The sequence below is a fragment of the Sturnus vulgaris genome, chromosome 1 (assembly GCF_052056855.1).
Source record: "Sturnus vulgaris isolate bStuVul1 chromosome 1, bStuVul1.hap1, whole genome shotgun sequence".
NCBI lineage: Eukaryota > Metazoa > Chordata > Aves > Passeriformes > Sturnidae > Sturnus > Sturnus vulgaris.
This window is the reverse complement of record NC_142243.1, coordinates 59,630,352-59,647,790: the sequence shown is the minus strand read 5'-3', so window position 1 is coordinate 59,647,790 and position 17,439 is coordinate 59,630,352. Positions and strand designations below refer to the sequence as shown.

The window sequence follows — 17,439 nt, the reverse complement described above, 5'->3', positions numbered from 1 at the left end:
CTTCTTGCATGAGAGTACCAATTGTGATGGCTGGTTATAAATAGCAGTGAAAAAATCCTGGGAGTTAGTGACAGCAGGAAATTGCTCAAGGCATGGATCTTGCTTTGCATATATACAAGAGGTCTCTGTTCAGCTGTTCTCACTAAACAGTTCTACAGTCAGTCTTTCCCCTTGACATACACACATGCAGCCAGCTGCCCTGACAGAGTTAACTTTCTCTTGTACTCCAGAGCAAGAAGGTACCAAGATTCACTGGTATTCATTCAGTTTTGTTGAGCTGAGATCCTCTGAAGGGCACATCTAGGTTATTCTGACACTGCAGCATTAATATCAGGTGTTTTGTTCTGAGGCATTTTAAAATATGTCATGGTTCATACTTCAGTTATCGTTGAAGTATATCTAACAGCAGATTGCCAGCTATCCAATTTGAAAAGACCAAGATTAGGAGCTTCTGTGCTTTTCCATGTTGAACTGGTGAACTGGATTGGTGAATTCTGTTACGCAAATAGTAACACAGCAGACTTGATTACTCATATCTCTTAATACTTCCCTCTCTCCTGGTGAAATGATGGATGGGATTGTGTTGTACCTGCTTGATTCACCTCCTGTTTCACCCTCTCTGTACACAGCAGAAGGGGTATTTTATGAGGAGTGTTTTGCTTCCTCTGCCGGACAAAAGGACCTAAGTCAATAACAATGAACTCTTGAATGTCTTATGCAATGGCCTGTGCTTTAGCTGATATACACTGATTGTTGTTACAGTTTAGCACTTACTATATGGTAACCTTCTTCCTGAGTAGCAGATGAGCCTAGCATTCTTTTTTCCCTTTCCAGCTACTAGACAAGAAAAGGAGTCAGTTCATTAGAATGTGGCCATGTATGTGTACAGCTTCTGTCAAGCTGACTTCTCATTATTGCTCCAAGACTTTCACTAGTTTCTGAGTTGAAACGTTTTTAGGAACAAGAACATATAATGAGTTCTTGTTGGGCAGAAGCTATCTGTAGTGGTAGATTTAAGGAGGTTTTGGGAATGCAAGGTAAACAGGCCCACTTGAATTCACATTCTGGGTGGCTCTGTCTTGCTTCCTTCACTCTGCAGGGGCTGCACTGTTCTGTGTCCCGGGGTGAAGAAGGGAAAGAATGAAGTACTAAAAAAATACATTGTACTGGTAATGCTTGTTTTGGAAATTGGTTATTGCTAGTTCTGAATCACTCAACACTTTTCCTCTTTAAGAGTGCTTATATGTATCAAAGAGCCTTGGCTTTAGTGGCTTTATTGGTAGAATGATAGAGACTGATGTGAGATTCTCTTGTGACTAAGGTATTCATGTGGCAACTTAAAATATGAAGTCTGTCTTTGCAGAGGTGCTGTTACTAGTAGGTTAGTTCTGCTTTCTCATTTTATCCTGTCTTATAGGGTTTTTTTTAGTCTGAGAAGGGCAAGCTTATTTCTGACCCAGTTACACAGAAATATTTAAAAAAAATTAATCACTGAGTCACAACAGATGAACAATAATGCACAGTAATTCTTGTACATATTTTGTTTCTTGATTTCTCTCCAAACTTTACATGGGTAATATTAACACAATTTTTCTTGAAATAAAATGGGTGGAGATTTAGAGTTGTAGGGAGAGCACATGTTTGTCTAGACTGAAATACCATGTGGTAATATTATTTTTCTTTTCACAAATGTTTGATTTGTATAATTGTTTATTTGGAACAGCAATTTATGAAAACTTTTTACTGTATTGTATTTCACTGGGTATGAGATACAGCCGTAAATACTGCAGAAAATCTAGGCAGTTTTATGAAAAATGCTTCTGATTTTAAAAAGCAGACAACAGCAATGCTTTGGACTGCTGTTAAATCAGTTTTTCTGTGTTTCTCCTACCCTTTCCCTTTCTTTTGTAGGTGCATTTTACCTGGTATTTGAATATATGGACCATGACTTGATGGGACTGCTGGAATCTGGTTTGGTTCATTTTAATGAAAATCATATTAAATCTTTTATGAGACAGCTGATGGAGGGCTTGGCCTATTGCCACAAGAAGAACTTTTTGCACAGAGATATCAAATGTTCAAATATTCTACTAAATAATAGGTATGGTATTACTTAAAAGTACATAACAAAAATTGTATGTTAACAACATCTTTAAATCGTTCTTTCAGTCTTCACAGTTCACCTGATTGGAGTCATTAGCAAAACTTATTTTCTAAATTGCTTAGTTTCTTTAAAATCAATTGCAAAATACTAATCCAGTAATGTTCCTGCTTAGCGCTGGAGCTTGCAGCTCTGTATTAAACTTAATCTATGTTAAAAGAAAAGACTCGATTTTAATCCTGCTAAGTCAGAGTACTGGAGGAAAAATATCTGAGTTCAAATATATTAAAACAGAATTGTAGGATATAAGTGTTTGTGTATTCTGTAAGTATTTGTGTAAGTGATGTGTATTCTTTCTGCGATCTTATTTCAAGACTGAAGTGTGACTAGGCTGGTTCTTCAGGACAGTTCTGAGGTCCTCATCACCACCAGGATAATGCTTTAAGAGAGTATTTGATCAGGCATGTTGAAACATGCCTTAACTAGCAGTTATTACAATAATCAAAGGGGGAGAATAATTTGTTACTTTCTACTTTAACACGTGGTAATTACAAATCGTAGTAGCAAACGTGATGTTTTCAATGTGCATCAGCAACAGCAAATAAAAAGCCAGTGTGAAGATAGTGGATGACTTCATTACCAACTGTTGTGCATCATAATCTGGAGAACTAAATCCAGGGAACAGCATAAGAGCAAGGTTTCTAATAGCAAAAAAGGGGTATAGTTAAAAAAAAGAGCAGGCAGTCACTTCTGGGATTTGTTGTCACAGGAAGTTCTCTGGGTAAAGTCAAGAGTTTCAAAGAAGATGAGACACATTCAAGGATAGGATCATTAACACCTGCTAATGGGAATGGACAGGGATCCCTGTTGTAGCATCCTTAACACAATAATTGTGGGTCATGGTTAGTATGAGGAAGATGAGCCCCAAATGGGTTCACATGTTCTCACTAAAAATCTAGTGCTGCTGTTGGAGATTGATACATTTTGCCAAGTATTTAATGATATCTTTTGATAGGCCTAGTTTTCTCCCAGCTTTCTCCAAATTAAGTTTTCTATTATTCCTTCTTTTTCCCTTAGAGTGAGCTAACACTAGACTGCTCTCAGCTCTGTATCCTACTGCAGCTTTGCCAGAATATGATACAGAGCCTTAAACAGATGTACATGTTTGTCCCCATTACTCACAGTGCCCACACACCTAATCTTATTACCTGCTAATCTCTAGGGTTAGTGTTTTCTGTGTGCAACTTTGGGAACTCAGAAGTTGGGTGCAGCCTGACAGTGGAGAAAAATACCTTATGGTAGAGGAGGAGCTTGTTATTTTACTGTGCTCTCCAATCCGTGTTAGAGTTGTGGTTTTTCCCCCTAGGATAGTGTCTGAGCATCCTTAGATTTTTCCACCAGTAGCAGAAAAACGTGATAGTAGACCTGAATAATTTTAAACCAGTGTTTCAAAAATCCTATTACCAGCTACAGCCTATCTATCTTTTACATAGGTAACTTAAATGAATTTTTGAGCAAATACATTTATCTTCTACAAATACGTTCTCAGAAATAAGCATGTAAATTTGAGGGGAACATTTCTTTGTTTATGGGTATTCTTGAAGAAACCAGAGTAAAAGTCTGAGGAGAAGAGTGGATGGAAACTATAACCTATATATTTTATCATCATAAAATGGTCATGTACGTGTTGTTAGCACAAAATTGTCATGCTAGTAGCAAATCTTGCCGTAATTTGATAAAATAATGTGTATTCGAAAGCGAAGGGAGTTACAAAAGTTATCAGTACAGAAAAGGAAAACCACATAAAGCAGTCTAACATTCATTTTGTGCATTAGAGAAGCTTGCAGATAGCTTTCTGTTTGAATCATCTAGACTTTACAAACAGTGTGAGTTTCTGGTCATAGAGCAGTGCTTTTTAGCTGAGGGAAGTTCCAGGCAAGAGCTCTGTATCTTCTACTCTTCCCTTCATATTTGGAAAAACTCAGGAATGGGTTGGGGGTTGTTTCATTCAGCAAGTTGGCTGCTGACAAAAATAGAAGCCTTTATCTGGTCGGTCACCCTGATGTAAAGGCTGCATTTAAAAGGTACAAGCACAGAACAGGACTTTGATGGCTTCCTAGAAGGAAGTATGACTGCTGATAATTGTTTACTGAGCAAATACTCCCGCTAGCAGTAAGGCCTGAGAAAATAGCAGTTTCTTCTCTCAGTTTTTTCCTGCAGAATTACTGACTGGAATATTTTATGGTATAGTCCTAATTTTTGACTAACATCCAGTAATGTAAATGCCATTTGATAAGCATACCTAATTTTGCTTACTTGTCTTTGCTATTCACTAAGTTAGATACAGTTTACTGAAGAGATGCAGAGATAGCAGAGCATTGCCTCTTCATTAATGTGGTTTGGTGAAGATCAGTTGTAGCTGTTTCACTCTTAAACTTCACCTGATTTTGGGGAAAGAAAGTTTAATAGGATTAACCACTAAATAATTCTTTGCTTTTTCCACCAGAGGGCAGATAAAGCTCGCAGATTTTGGGCTTGCTCGGCTGTACAACTCAGAAGAAAGGTAAGATACAATTATACTGTGAAAAAGCATTCAGAAGTTTAATCTTTTTGCATAACTATTATGAAGGACAGAAGACTGTTTTGTTTAGAGGAAATGTTACTGTGCTGTAATACAAGTAATTGCTTAGGAAAGTGCAAGAAATACATGTTGTCTTACACTGCATAAAACCACAAAAGTCTCTTTGTGTGAGTGTATTGCTTTTCCAGGTGTTCTGGATAAATAATGGTAGAGACTGGCCATATATTGATTGGAAATTAAATTACAGTCCTAAGTTTCTGGTCCTGTAAATCTGAGGTATATTTCTTCTGTTGGTATACCAAAAATGTTATTTAGGGAAAGCAAAATTTTTTTTTTTTGCTGACACAAAGTATCATACAGTTCCTACTCAATAAGCATTACTTTTGTGTAAGATTTACTTTACATTTCAAGAGGTTCATTGTATTCTTTAGGCAGTCAGTGCTGTTGAATCTGCTGGAAACAGATACAAGTTTAAATAAAAGTTATTCTGAAACTCTTTGTGACTTGTGCTTCTGTTGTTCTTGGCTTCATTATGCTCATACTCCAGGAAACAGGTGCACAGTTTTTTATGGTTAAGAACTTTAATATTTACTTTGTAATGTAGTATTTGTCATGTGGAACTGAATTCTCAAAATCCAGGCTGAATGTTCACTATACAGTATGTCCTCATGGACATAAGGTGGTTGGATACTTGAGCTTACTTTGATTTCTGCATGCCTAATTTGGGAAATAATATCGATAATGTTAGCTTTATGCATTTATTGTTTTCTACACAGCTCTTAGGTTACTGATAAATGTGTTAGCATTAGTTTCTGAGCTGTTGTCTCAGAACTCTTATTTCTGCAAAATATGCTTAAGTACAATTACTGAAACTTGACTATAATAGCAAAGTGAAATAATCTTAAGCATCTGCTAGCTAATTATTTTTTGGTTTGGATGTACTTAATAATAAAAGGATGTTATCCCACCTTCTTGTTTTAACATGCACCAAACTGGCCTAATGATTTTTTTCCTCTGATTTACCATGTTTTTGCTTGAGTTTTTTTAATGTCTGTTTTTAAATTAAATCTTTTTTATAAAACTCAATTTTGTTAAGGATTAAAGGTCCAGTGTCCTTATAATGCCAATAACCCATCTTACTGTACATGAAACAGTAATGTTATTATGCCATTATGCATAAATGAAACCAAGATTAAGATTTAATTAAGCTAGTTAATAGAATTGCCAGTTGAACATGGAAGAATAATTAGAATCTCAGTAGATTTTTGGCAGTTCTTTTGTCATTCATTTTCCTTCTGACCTGCAGTAACTGATGTAATTAATGTATATCAACAAGTGTATAATAGCTGCTGGTTTTAATTCATGTACTTTGCATTTGGTTTACTGTTGTTTAGAATTTAATGCTGCTTGAAAGGGTACAGAACTTAGTAAGGGCATAATGGGGAGGAAATAAAAATTTAAGTAAATTCTGATTGATTGTTGTAGTTGTGCTCCTTTAAATGTTATTCTGGTAGATTTAATGTGTTTGGAGTAGGAGACAGATTGCATGACCAGGCAACTGTTCAAATAAAAACCATCATATACTAATGCATATGAGTAATGTATCTGTAGAGATAGTCCCTACCATGTAAATATTTCACAGAGGAGTGTTTGCTTCAGAGATAAATATGATAAATGATGGGATTGTTTCCAAAAACATGCTACCTTTTAAAAAGGAATTGGAGTTATGTGCATTAATGAAAGAAGGATTCAGATGATTTTACAGAAATGATACCTGTACTACTGAGAATGTTATAAGAGCATTCATTCTATGGCTATTCACACTTAATGTTATTCTTTCTGTTTGGAGTTACCTAGTGTTGGTAATAGTGAAAAACTGAAAGAATACTGGAATCACTTTTAAAGCACCCTGGTTGAAACAGTACCAAAATCGAGCATCTCTTTTCTGCTTTCCATTCTGAACTGTTGATGGTGTAGTTCAGCCTGTGCCCAAAAAAAAAAGTGTCTGTGTTAGTAGAAATCTTTGCTTTAGTGGGTTTGACCAAAATTCAAGATTAGAGCTGTGGAGAGTTAAAAATGTTGTGAAATATAGGAAGATGGTGGAAGCATTCCAGGCTTTGGAATCAAAATTTGTGAATAGTGTACTTCCAGAAAAAGGCTTTTATCTCTTTTGCTCATACTTAAAGAGGAAAAGTCACTTTTTCCCTTCTTTTTAAACTGCTTGTAGAGGTCCTGTATTCAGTATAGTTATAATGAACAGTTGCCAGGAAGTTACTGGTTTTATCTAAGCAGGTCCTGCTCCTGAAATGACTAGCAATGTAATAAATATACAGTGTTGTTTTCTGAATAATAATGGAGATACAGAATTCTCATAGCATCAAGGTGGCTGTGTGATTATTATGTATATCTTCAGTCTGACTTTTTGCAGCCTTCATCAGGCAATTGTGTTTGCTTTTGTGCAGTTACAGCTTTGCAGGACTAAAGTTAAAAGAGAGTGAAGATTACTTCTGTGATGCTGTTTAAGAACAGTACAAAGTCCTTAAGGTAATATTTTTTCAGAAGTGTGATTGTACTAAAATGACAGTCCTCTCTTTTTCCATCTTTCAACAGCCGACCATATACCAACAAAGTTATTACATTATGGTATCGGCCTCCTGAACTTCTCCTTGGGGAAGAAAGATACACACCAGCCATCGATGTCTGGAGCTGTGGGTAAGAGTTTGGGTAGAAGCATAGCAAGGATAAAAACAAATCAAAAATAAATCTTAAAGTTCCTATCAATCTGTATTGAAAGCCATAATGATGGAATTTTGCATAACTGTTTTACAGCTGTATCCTGGGTGAACTTTTTACGAAAAAACCAATATTTCAAGCAAATCAAGAACTTGCTCAACTGGAACTCATAAGGTAACCGACAAGCACTGCTACGTAGTAGGTGCCTCATAAACTGACAGGTTTCTTTACTTAGTGTTAAAATCTGAGATAATGCACTGCAAATACTTGCAAGTGCTCAGTTACTGCCCCGAGTGTGATGTTAGAGGTTTTGAGGGGCATGTAACACAAGTGACTTTGGCAGAGACATGAAGGTTTTTTTGTGAGTGCTCCGTGTTCCTAGCAGTGTACAGTTGATGAATAAGATGGGTTTTTGTAGAGTAGCTGGAGTTGCCTGAAATTGTAAAGAGAGAATAATCAAAATGCCTATAATTCTTAAGATGATGTTGCAACTTGCTTGCATCAAATCAAAATGAGAACATGGACAATAATAAGGAAAGTGGGATTTGGGAGGAACAGGTATTTGGCATGCTGCTGGCCATGAATTCTTGTTTTAAGCCTACCATGTACACACCTGGGCTTTATTATTTTGGCAGGAATATTTCTGTTTCCTTGCAAATTGCCAGACTTTTGGTGGAGATAAAAATTCTGTTTCTTTCCTTGTTCTCAATAAGTCATAGAATGATAAGTATTTAATTCAGTGGAACCAGAGCATCTTCTTCTTTCCCTTTATTCAGCAGGCAAAATTTGCTCTTGATATCATAATTGACATTGTAAATGAGGAGTGGTGCTCTTCCTAGAAACAAGGGGAAAAGAGGATGAGTCCTATAGAACGTACAGAAAGTGAACAGTAAATGGTCAAATTAACTTTAAAAATATTACAAAGTTATATATTGATGTTTTTCAAAATAGATTGAAAAGTAACATGTTTCTGTGTAATGTGTTGGCCTGAAGCTGGCCTGAAAAAAATGAAGATTTTAGGAGGTGCAAAGCAGATCAGTGGTCATTTTTGGCATAAGAAGAATTAAACTCATGAGTTTAGGAATTTTTGGTTTTGAGCACTAGATGGCATTGAAGCACATGAGAATGAGTAATTCAAAGTTTTTCTTTCTTTGTGTTTTACCTCTGGTACAAAACTATAAAACTTCGTGATGTCCTTCTGCTGGAAGCTTCTGTTTGTAGCTCATATCTCATCTTCAGTGATGCTATGCATTTTTTGCTGTTTGAACATAATGTATCAGTTTTATCAACATCTCTGCTGTGATCATGTTGCAGCCAACAATTCTACATTTATCTTTTCAAACATAATCAAAGAAAGAGCTGAAGTATGTTCTGATAGTAAGAGATTTATTATTTTTATTTATCCCTTCTGAAAATTACATGCCCCAACCAGCATAAAGTCAGATTGAATTGCATAGCACCTGGGGCATAATGAATAGATCATTAGGTCTCTAACACTAACCATTTAAATCTTATAAAAAGGAAGGCTGAACTAGGGAAATGTATTTGCAAAATGTCCTTTTATGACTGCCTGCATAAGAATTTGAAACCGTGCATATATGGAAATACCTTATTAGTTCTCCTCCTCACAAGTGTGGTGTTGATCAACTTCTGCTTAGCCATCCTTGGTTGGAAAAAAGGATGGGGATGGAATGTGAGGCATAAAAGTATGGGCAGCTCTGTGGATGTAGATGAGGTTTGAGACAAAACTCATAATTAAAGTAAAAAATACAGAAGTTTTCTAGTGGTTTCTGCCTTTAGGACTTAGTGAATTGTTTGGGTTTTTTCCCCTTATGTCTTCAGCATTCAATAAATTCTCAGTGAAAAGTGCCTTTTCAGCTATTTGATATATCTTTCTTCAGTGGTGTTGGGAGCTAAGGACATAAAAGTTACTCTAAATGTGGGCTATCCAGTTCTTTTAGTCAGATGCCTGGAGTACTTTTCAGATGTAGTTGGCTAAGTTTTTCAAAACATTTGTGTAGAGGATATGTGGGCTGGACTGAGGCAGAAACAGTAAGTTTAGTCTGTGTGGGGAGATTACCCTTTGTAGACAATTCACCATTATTTAATGGTGTTAGACATTTGACAGTGGAGAAATTTTAGCTAAAAATAACCTGAACATGAAATTTGAAGGTTTTTTTTTTTTTGTTTTCACTGTATTTACAAGAATAAAAATGACAGCTGTGCTTACTTGTGGTTTTGGATCTCATACCCTTTTTTCCCTTCTTTTTGGTACAGCCGAATTTGTGGAAGTCCTTGTCCAGCAGTGTGGCCTGATGTTATAAAATTAGCTTACTTCAACACAATGAAACCAAAGAAGCAGTATCGTCGAAAACTGAGAGAAGAGTTTTCTTTGTAAGGATGAAGAATTAGTTTAGTCAACTGTAATAGCATAAAGTTTTCCCAGAGACTTTATGAACTTCAGTGTTTTCTGTAGAACTAGCTTAGATCAAGTGTAAAGAAAAATGGCTTTAGGTTCTTGTCCTTCCCGTGATACCCACAGAGCTTGTATTAACCTTTATTTAGTAGGAGTGTCAAGAAGAGGAAAGAAGGCCTTAAAATTTCAACCACCTGTCAGCTTTCACCCAAGGAAACATTTGTTTGGTACACCTGCTTGTTGCTCTGTCCAAAAAGCAGCTCAGAGTACTTAATTATTTTTTATTGGTAAAACTGGCTACAGCTAAATGTGTAGTCTGGTTAACATTACAGTCTTTTGGGTCATAAACTCAAAACTCATTCAACACAGAGTAGTTACCTGAACTGTATGTTCTGAAGTACTACCACTGGACTAGATTTGTGCATATATCACAAATAAAATATGGAAAACAGATGTAAGGTTATTTTAAAGGGGTTGTTCCCCCTCCTTCAGGTACAGTGGGTTTCAAGAGAAATGCATCATCCTGTTCATAATAATGCAACTAATATCTTTGAAGCAGTAGAATTGTTTGTGAATCAATCAAAACTCCAACGCCTTGGTGGTAAATTCCAACACATAAAGTAACAAGATAGTGTTGGCTTTAAAATGTGGGTGTGTTTTTTTGCAACGACAAGGTTTCAAGCAATGAAACAACACAAGGTGAAGAAAGCTTGGGTTATATAACAGTACAGGTAGTAAAAGGTGAAGTTTATTTCTGCCTCTTACTATCAAGCTCAAGTTATGGGTGTGTTTTGTTAGTATATCAGTTACCTGAGGAATTAATCATCATCTTGGAAGGGATGTGTTTATTAAAATTTTGTACAGACGTGTGTGATACAAAATAAAGACGTGACGCTTTCCTCTGTTCTGCACTTTTGTAGCATCCCACCAGCTGCATTAGATTTATTCGATTATATGCTTGCCCTGGATCCCAGCAAGCGCTGCACAGCTGAACAAGCTCTTCAGTGTGAGTTCCTGCGAGATGTGGAACCATCTAAAATGCCTCCTCCAGAGTAAGTAATTTCCATTGGTAGTGATACTGACCTCTAGGAACTGTGAGCATGCACTGGTTTCAATAAGTTCATTGTGATTCAGTAAAGGAGATGGTGGCAGAAATGTTGACATATACAATTTTTGAAAGGTGATTCTGCAGTAAAATGCTTGTGTAACTAAGAGGCTCTATGTAAGAGATAACAGAGTTGATTTGTTCTTACTGAGTTACTACTTTTAAAGAAAATACTCTTCTGTGAATGTTTCTAATATTTATAAAGCATAATTTCCCTTTTATCTTGGTTTATCAGTGTCTAGTTTTTCCAGGGATTTTGAGGTCCTCAATGAATCTGAATTGCTTTCTTTGATGATAGGATGACACTGGGTATAGAGTTCTGCAGAGATACCGGAGTTTAAAGTGAAATACAGTAAATTGTTTCAGGAGCCAGATGAGAGCCTTGGTTTTACAGGCAGGAAAAGTGAAATTGTGCAGGGTTGTTCTTGTCAGTTTCTCTATAGGAAATGTATTGCAATGTCCTGTAGAATTTTTGCAGTGACTTTGCTTGTACAGACTGAAATGACTGCAATATTGGAGCATGCCCTGAGGAAAACAATGAAAAGGTACTAGAGAATCTGCAGGTCTCATTCTTTCCTCAATATAGCCGTCAGAACATAGAATCTATGATATTGTTTGAGTAAACTGAACTTTCAAGGCAGCCTGTACTGACATTCTATCTAAGGATCTTTTTATCTAAGGATTTTTATTTAAATTCTTTCTAGACTTAGCTGTTACATACACAGGGTTGTTATACAGAATGGGTGAGGTGGGCAAGGACCACGGTGGTCCAGCCTCTGCACTGAAGCGGTGTCATCCCAGAGCACATAGCACAGGATTGTATCCAGATGGTTTTTGAGTATCTCCAGTGAGGGAGACTCCACAACCCCTCTGGGCAAACGTTACTAATATTCCTGAAACATGAGCCAAAGAGGTTTCATTGCCTGAGTATGCCTCTATCTCTCTCTGTGTGAAAATCACTAATCAGCAATCTCAAGCTGTTTACTGAAGTTTCAGAAACACTTGTACAGCATGTTGCTTATGTGCATTTTAAAGTAAGTAAATGGGAAGATCATTTTTTCTTCAGGGATGTGGTAATGCATCCATTCTAGAAGCTGATATATGGAAATTCATAACAAACTAGTCACTGGTATCCTTTTAAAAATTAGGAAGAACCACACTCACTTCTGGCACAGCACAGGAAAGTGTCAACTGTTCTCTTGAGAGGCTGAAGTTCTGTTTTGGGAAGGAGCAGCTGTTCATCCAAAGAAAGGGACATGCTGATTGGAAGGATCATAGGATACTTCTCACAATGAGTTCTTGCTTCCAGTTGTTTTTCAGAAAATAATTGGCAGGTGCAGGGAAAGAATAAAGGAAACAGTTCTCATAATTGCCTTTCCAGTGTCTCTTGTCATGTATCAGCTAATTTTTCCATGTTCCTGGGTGGCAAAATTGCTAAGACAGTTTATACGTCTTCTTAATAGGAAAACATAAACTACTATTTTCACTACCCATCTCAGTATTTCTTTGGGTCTTTGTGTTCCTCAGGAAATCAGAAATTGAGATGCCTGCAGGGAGCTGTAATGGAAGGACAGAATTGGTGGCAGATAAGTTTCTTAGGAGAGTTTGCCTCTGCATTCATATATCTTAAAGGATATCCCCATGTTCTTCCTGGTATCCCAGCTTTGCTAGTATCAAGTGATATTCATGCAACTTATTTCTGCAACTTTTTCCTTCCCCCCCACTTTCTTGGTTGCCTGAGCTGTGCACTATAGATACTAGATAGCTGTGTCTGTTAATGTGCACAAACATGTGACCTAATGATTCAGCAATAGCTTTATAAGCAGACAGAAGGACCCTGAAGAAAAAGATTTTATACTGATAATTTAGTTGTCTGGTAGTATGCAAGTTGTCTTTCATAGCAACCGTGCAGCATTGATTTTGAAGTTTTGAATTACACAAATAATTAGAAGAATAATTCTCCTTTTAAGATACTTTTTCCCCTTTCTGCCAGGAGGACTTGTGCTTCTGAAAGAGGCACTCAGTAAAGAGTTTCCAGCCAGAAAAAGCAGGTCTGAGATTTTGCTGGCTTTTGAATGTTTTGTGATGTATTTCCAAGTTCCAGTAGGCTCACCTTTCAAAAGTTTCATTATGTATAACTTAAGTGTTTTTACCAGTATGATTTTTTTAAAAAATTAAAAATAGGGATAAAACTGATTATCTCCAATCATTCTTTGCAGCCTTCCTTTGTGGCAGGATTGCCATGAGCTGTGGAGTAAGAAACGCAGAAGACAGAAGCAGATGGGCATGACTGATGACTCTACAGCAGCTAAAGTCCCTAGGAAAGATCTGTCTCTAGGCATGGATGAGAGCAGAACCAACACCCCACAAGGCATGCAAACTTCTTCCCAACTCAAAACTCAGGGCAGCTCTAGTGTAGCACTTGGTCAGTAATATTTTCAGTTCTTAAAATTACCTACTTACTTGGATTGCACCTCTAGAAATTTTACATGTTATTTGCAGAGTATTGACTTCTCCTGAATTCTTGAGGGAGGAACATTATTGTAAGTTTAATCTTTGTTATAAAAGATTTGCCTTTGCTTTTGGAAACATAAATGTTCCTTTCCAGTTTTACCTAACTCTTCAGCCTGGTCAGAGCAACTAAGTTGCTTGCTCTGTATTTCAAGGGAATTTTATCTCTTGCTCATCTCTAATTCTTTGGTAATTCTAAAAGCCAGTGGCTGTTGAAAGTTTCTCACAGCCTCCGTAGATTGGATAAGCTTTATTGGTATTAACAAACTGGTCAGAAGGCAGAGTTTAGAACAATTGTTATTTCAGATAGAGCAGATTCCATCTGCATGTTATGTTAGTCTTTAGCTTTCCAGGTGCTGGGGCTAAATCAAGTTGTAAAAAAAAAACCAACAAAACCAAACACCAAAACTACCCCCTCCCCAGAAGCTGGTGTGACATGAAGTATCTACCTCTGTGTTGCACTGCCAGTGATTCTGTAACTTAACCAAAGAATTTTGCTTGAGATAAGTTTTACAAATATAATATAAAATGTAATGGTTCTAGTATGGAGACCATTTGAGATTCTCAGCAGTTAAGTGATAGTTCTTATAAAATATGTAGAAATAAAAAGAGAAACAACACCAAATGGATACCTGTAAGTTAAATGTAAGACCATTTTTGATTGTGCAAAGTAACCATAAGTCCTATGACACTGATAGAGTAGTTCAGCTAAAAACAGTTTATGCATTCTTAGCAGCTGACAATTCTATAATACTAACCATCTTAACAGTAGAGCAGAGCTCTAAATATTCTGTGCAAAGATGCACTGAAAGTAGTTATTTTGATCATATTTTACTGCAATTTATTACCTCTTGCTCTATTCATCTGGTTTCTCACTGTGCAAACCAGCTGTGAGTTTCTGTTAATCCATATGTTGAGGCTAAAGTTTCGGTAGCATTTTCAAGAATGACTTTCTGTAACTTTTTCTCCCATCAATGAAACGATACTAGTTAAAGAGTCCAAAGGATAGTTATCTTCTTTGTGCTTTTATAACATAACATCCTGATGAGAGACTACTCATTAGTTAGTTAGTCATTAATACTGACTATGCAAAAAAACCTAAACAAATAGAATCAGTCAGGCTTATATTGCTGTTTACCCATATGTACACAGAAAAATACGTCTAGATAGCAAAGAAGACAAGTTAATTTTCAGTAGAGCATAGAGGCGTTTCCTGTATTAAATAAAATACTTCTGGAAGCTGTAATGCACCTTAGATAATATTGTTAATAAGACATTATATAACTCCATGACCAAATGCATGCTGTAGCCAAAATGCTTGCATTTGTTTCTAAGCACCTCAAAAGGAGAGGTTAAAAAGACATTGTCTCAATTGCTGATGTTCTGATTCTTGAATGAGACCCCTGGTTATTGTTTTTTGCAGTTTAACAGGAGCTGTTCAGAGCTCAATAATTTTGTTATGACATATTTCCCAGAATAGAGTTTCCTGTTAGAATGAGCTTAAAGCTAACCAAAGAGTAATGAATAGGTTTCCCTATTTGGCATTTTTCTGATTAATTTTCACTGAGTCTGAGAGAAGTTTTAATGTTGGGTATACCATCCTCAGATGTGACAAAATCTTCTGTTAATCACAACATCTACGTGAGAGTCAGCAGTAAAAGGCATAAAAAATTGTGGGTTTTTTTTATATTGCTGAATAGAAGGTCGATTATATTCATATAAATACATAAAAATTTTGAAGTCCCTAGATCCTGCTTAAGTAGATTCCAAGTGCCTGTATCTTGGTGCACATCTACAAGTAGAGTTGTGGGTTGTGAGTTTTGCAGCACTTTCCAGCTGTGCTGCTCTTAAATTTTGCAAGGGAAATACTTAATATTTTTGTGTGTCATGTGTGGCTTCTAATCTGCTATGAATTAATATATTGGTAAGATAGCATAGTGGCAAGGATAGAAGAGGACTGAATATGTTTGTGCTGACCTAGGTTAAGAAAAATTCAGAACTCGGCCTTCCTGCTCACACACTCCATTTTCTGATTTTTAACTGCTTTCTTTTCTAAGTCATTTGCTCATAGGGCATGTTGCAATCCATGCTGCTTCACTTTTTTCAAAATAAATCACCACAATGGGTGTTTGAAGCTGAGAAACTACTTTTGATATTCAAACTTCCTTATTCATATTCCCCTGCATCATCATAATTTGCTCTTATTTGTGGCAAAATCCATTTAATTAAATTAACTGTATATTATCACACATTTCCTGCTACTGAGTGATTGACTTCTTGTCCGTCAAAGTCAGCACTTCCTTTTGCATTTATACTGTGATCTCCTAGGCCACCTAGAGCCAGGTCACTTGGGCAGGTGTTACAACCCAGATGCTGAATTAGAATGGCCTGGAATATGACTGGAAATTGATTTTGCAGATGGCTACTTTTTAACAAAGGATTGTGATATGTCAAAGATAGGAAATTTTATGGGAATTGGAAGTCTTACAGCTGCCTAAAGCAGGTGGCCTTAAGCCCCAACTTAGTTATATTGTGGAAAATTGAGCTCTAGCTCGGTGCTTTTCCATCTGTCCAAGTGCATGTGTGCACCTTGTGAAAGTCACTTTGGTTATATTGGATCTTACTGTTCCATTTCCTATAGATACTCTCCAAAGACAGTTAATAGGTGAAAGCATTCCATTTCTGTGTTGTCCAAACCTATGCTTTGCCAGTTGTGTCAGCCATGCTACATTAGTCTTCTTTTGAGTTTCTGAAATATGCCAGTTCTAAATAATACTTAAAAACACCTTTTTTGTCTTTAGCAAAAACAAGCACTGGACAGCAGTTAAACCAGAATGAAGTGGCAATCCTGCTAAACCTGCTACAGTCTAAAACAAGTGTTAGTTTGGCACAGTTTGCCCAAGTATTGAATATTAAGGTAAACCCAGAGACTCAGCAGCAACTAAATAAAATAAATCTTCCTGCTGGAATTTTGTCAGCAGGTGAAAAACAGTCAGAACAGCAGCAGCAGCAGCAGCCACCGCCGCCTCCTCCACCACCTCCAGAGCAGGAGCCTCTGAAACAGCCGATGGTGACTCAGCCCCCTGTGCCCCCTGTGCCACCTGCTCAGCTGGGTCAGCCTAAAGTTGAGACTGATGCTGCCCAGGCAGCTGTGCAGAGTGCATTTGCTGTTCTGCTGTCTCAGTTAATAAAGGCTCAGCAAACAAAACAAAAAGATTTTGTGTTGGAGGAGAAGGAAAATGGATCAGGAAATGAAATGTCATTACAACTCAGACAGCCTCCAGAGCCCGCCACTCCCGTGTCTGTCAGCCGAGATGACGTGGAATCTCCAGCACCTGGCTACCCACATCTGATCAAGTCATTATACATGTCTGCAGGTACTGAATGCCTTTATTGCTAACCAGCAAATGCCTGGAGCACTAGAGATGTAATAATTTGGGAGTAGAGAATTACCATGTTTGCCATATAAATCTGTGTGAGTATAGGAGGTTACATTGATTTGGTCACATTTTACGTCTGGATCAGAGAACTTGTCTCTTAGTCTAACAGGTGCCATGTAGAGACAGAGCAAACAATGATTCCCAACCTAAGAGGTATGCAAGTATTGGTGATGAAACATTGATCATTATTCTGGGGGTTGGGGTGTTCTTAGTGGTGAAGACAGTCTTTTGTAGCAGATGCATAGATGTAATTTGCCAGTTTTGACTGTTTAGGTGAAGCTTATTTTGGTGAGACAGTATTTTATTTGGAGTTTAATGCTGACTAGAGCAGTTCCTTAGTGTCAAATTCAGTGGTTACCTGTAACTGTCACACACATGGCTAAAGGTTTCCACTGAGGTATAGGATTGGCTTCCATAGTCTTCCCACAGTTTCATCTTTTCATCTATTCATCTTTTTTGGGTTGCAAATTCAATTTATTATGGTGGTTCATGTGTTGTTTTGTGGTGTTTGCAACTGTTGAAAGAAATATTCTGTATTCTGAAGTGCTTTGG

At 37.0% G+C, this 17,439-nt stretch overlaps 1 protein-coding gene across 4 annotated transcripts in view; it reads left to right on the top strand.

Moving 5' to 3' along the window:
• Positions 1–17,439, top strand: part of CDK13 (cyclin dependent kinase 13) — a 47,795-nt gene that overhangs the window by 24,747 nt on the left and 5,609 nt on the right. Inside the window, exons 6-13 of one of the 4 annotated variants that reach the window (XM_088167735.1) lie at positions 1,912–2,101; positions 4,608–4,664; positions 7,293–7,394; positions 7,512–7,589; positions 9,693–9,809; positions 10,752–10,883; positions 13,156–13,307; positions 16,249–16,824. In XM_088167735.1, the coding sequence (XP_088023861.1) occupies positions 1,912–2,101; positions 4,608–4,664; positions 7,293–7,394; positions 7,512–7,589; positions 9,693–9,809; positions 10,752–10,883; positions 13,156–13,307; positions 16,249–16,824 (1,404 nt within the window). Of the gene's footprint in view, positions 1–1,911; positions 2,102–4,607; positions 4,665–7,292; positions 7,395–7,511; positions 7,590–9,692; positions 9,810–10,751; positions 10,884–13,155; positions 13,362–16,248; positions 16,825–17,439 lie in introns of all 4 variants that reach the window. The other 3 variants (XM_088167746.1, XM_088167741.1, XM_014883469.2) reach the window with 3 other exon arrangements.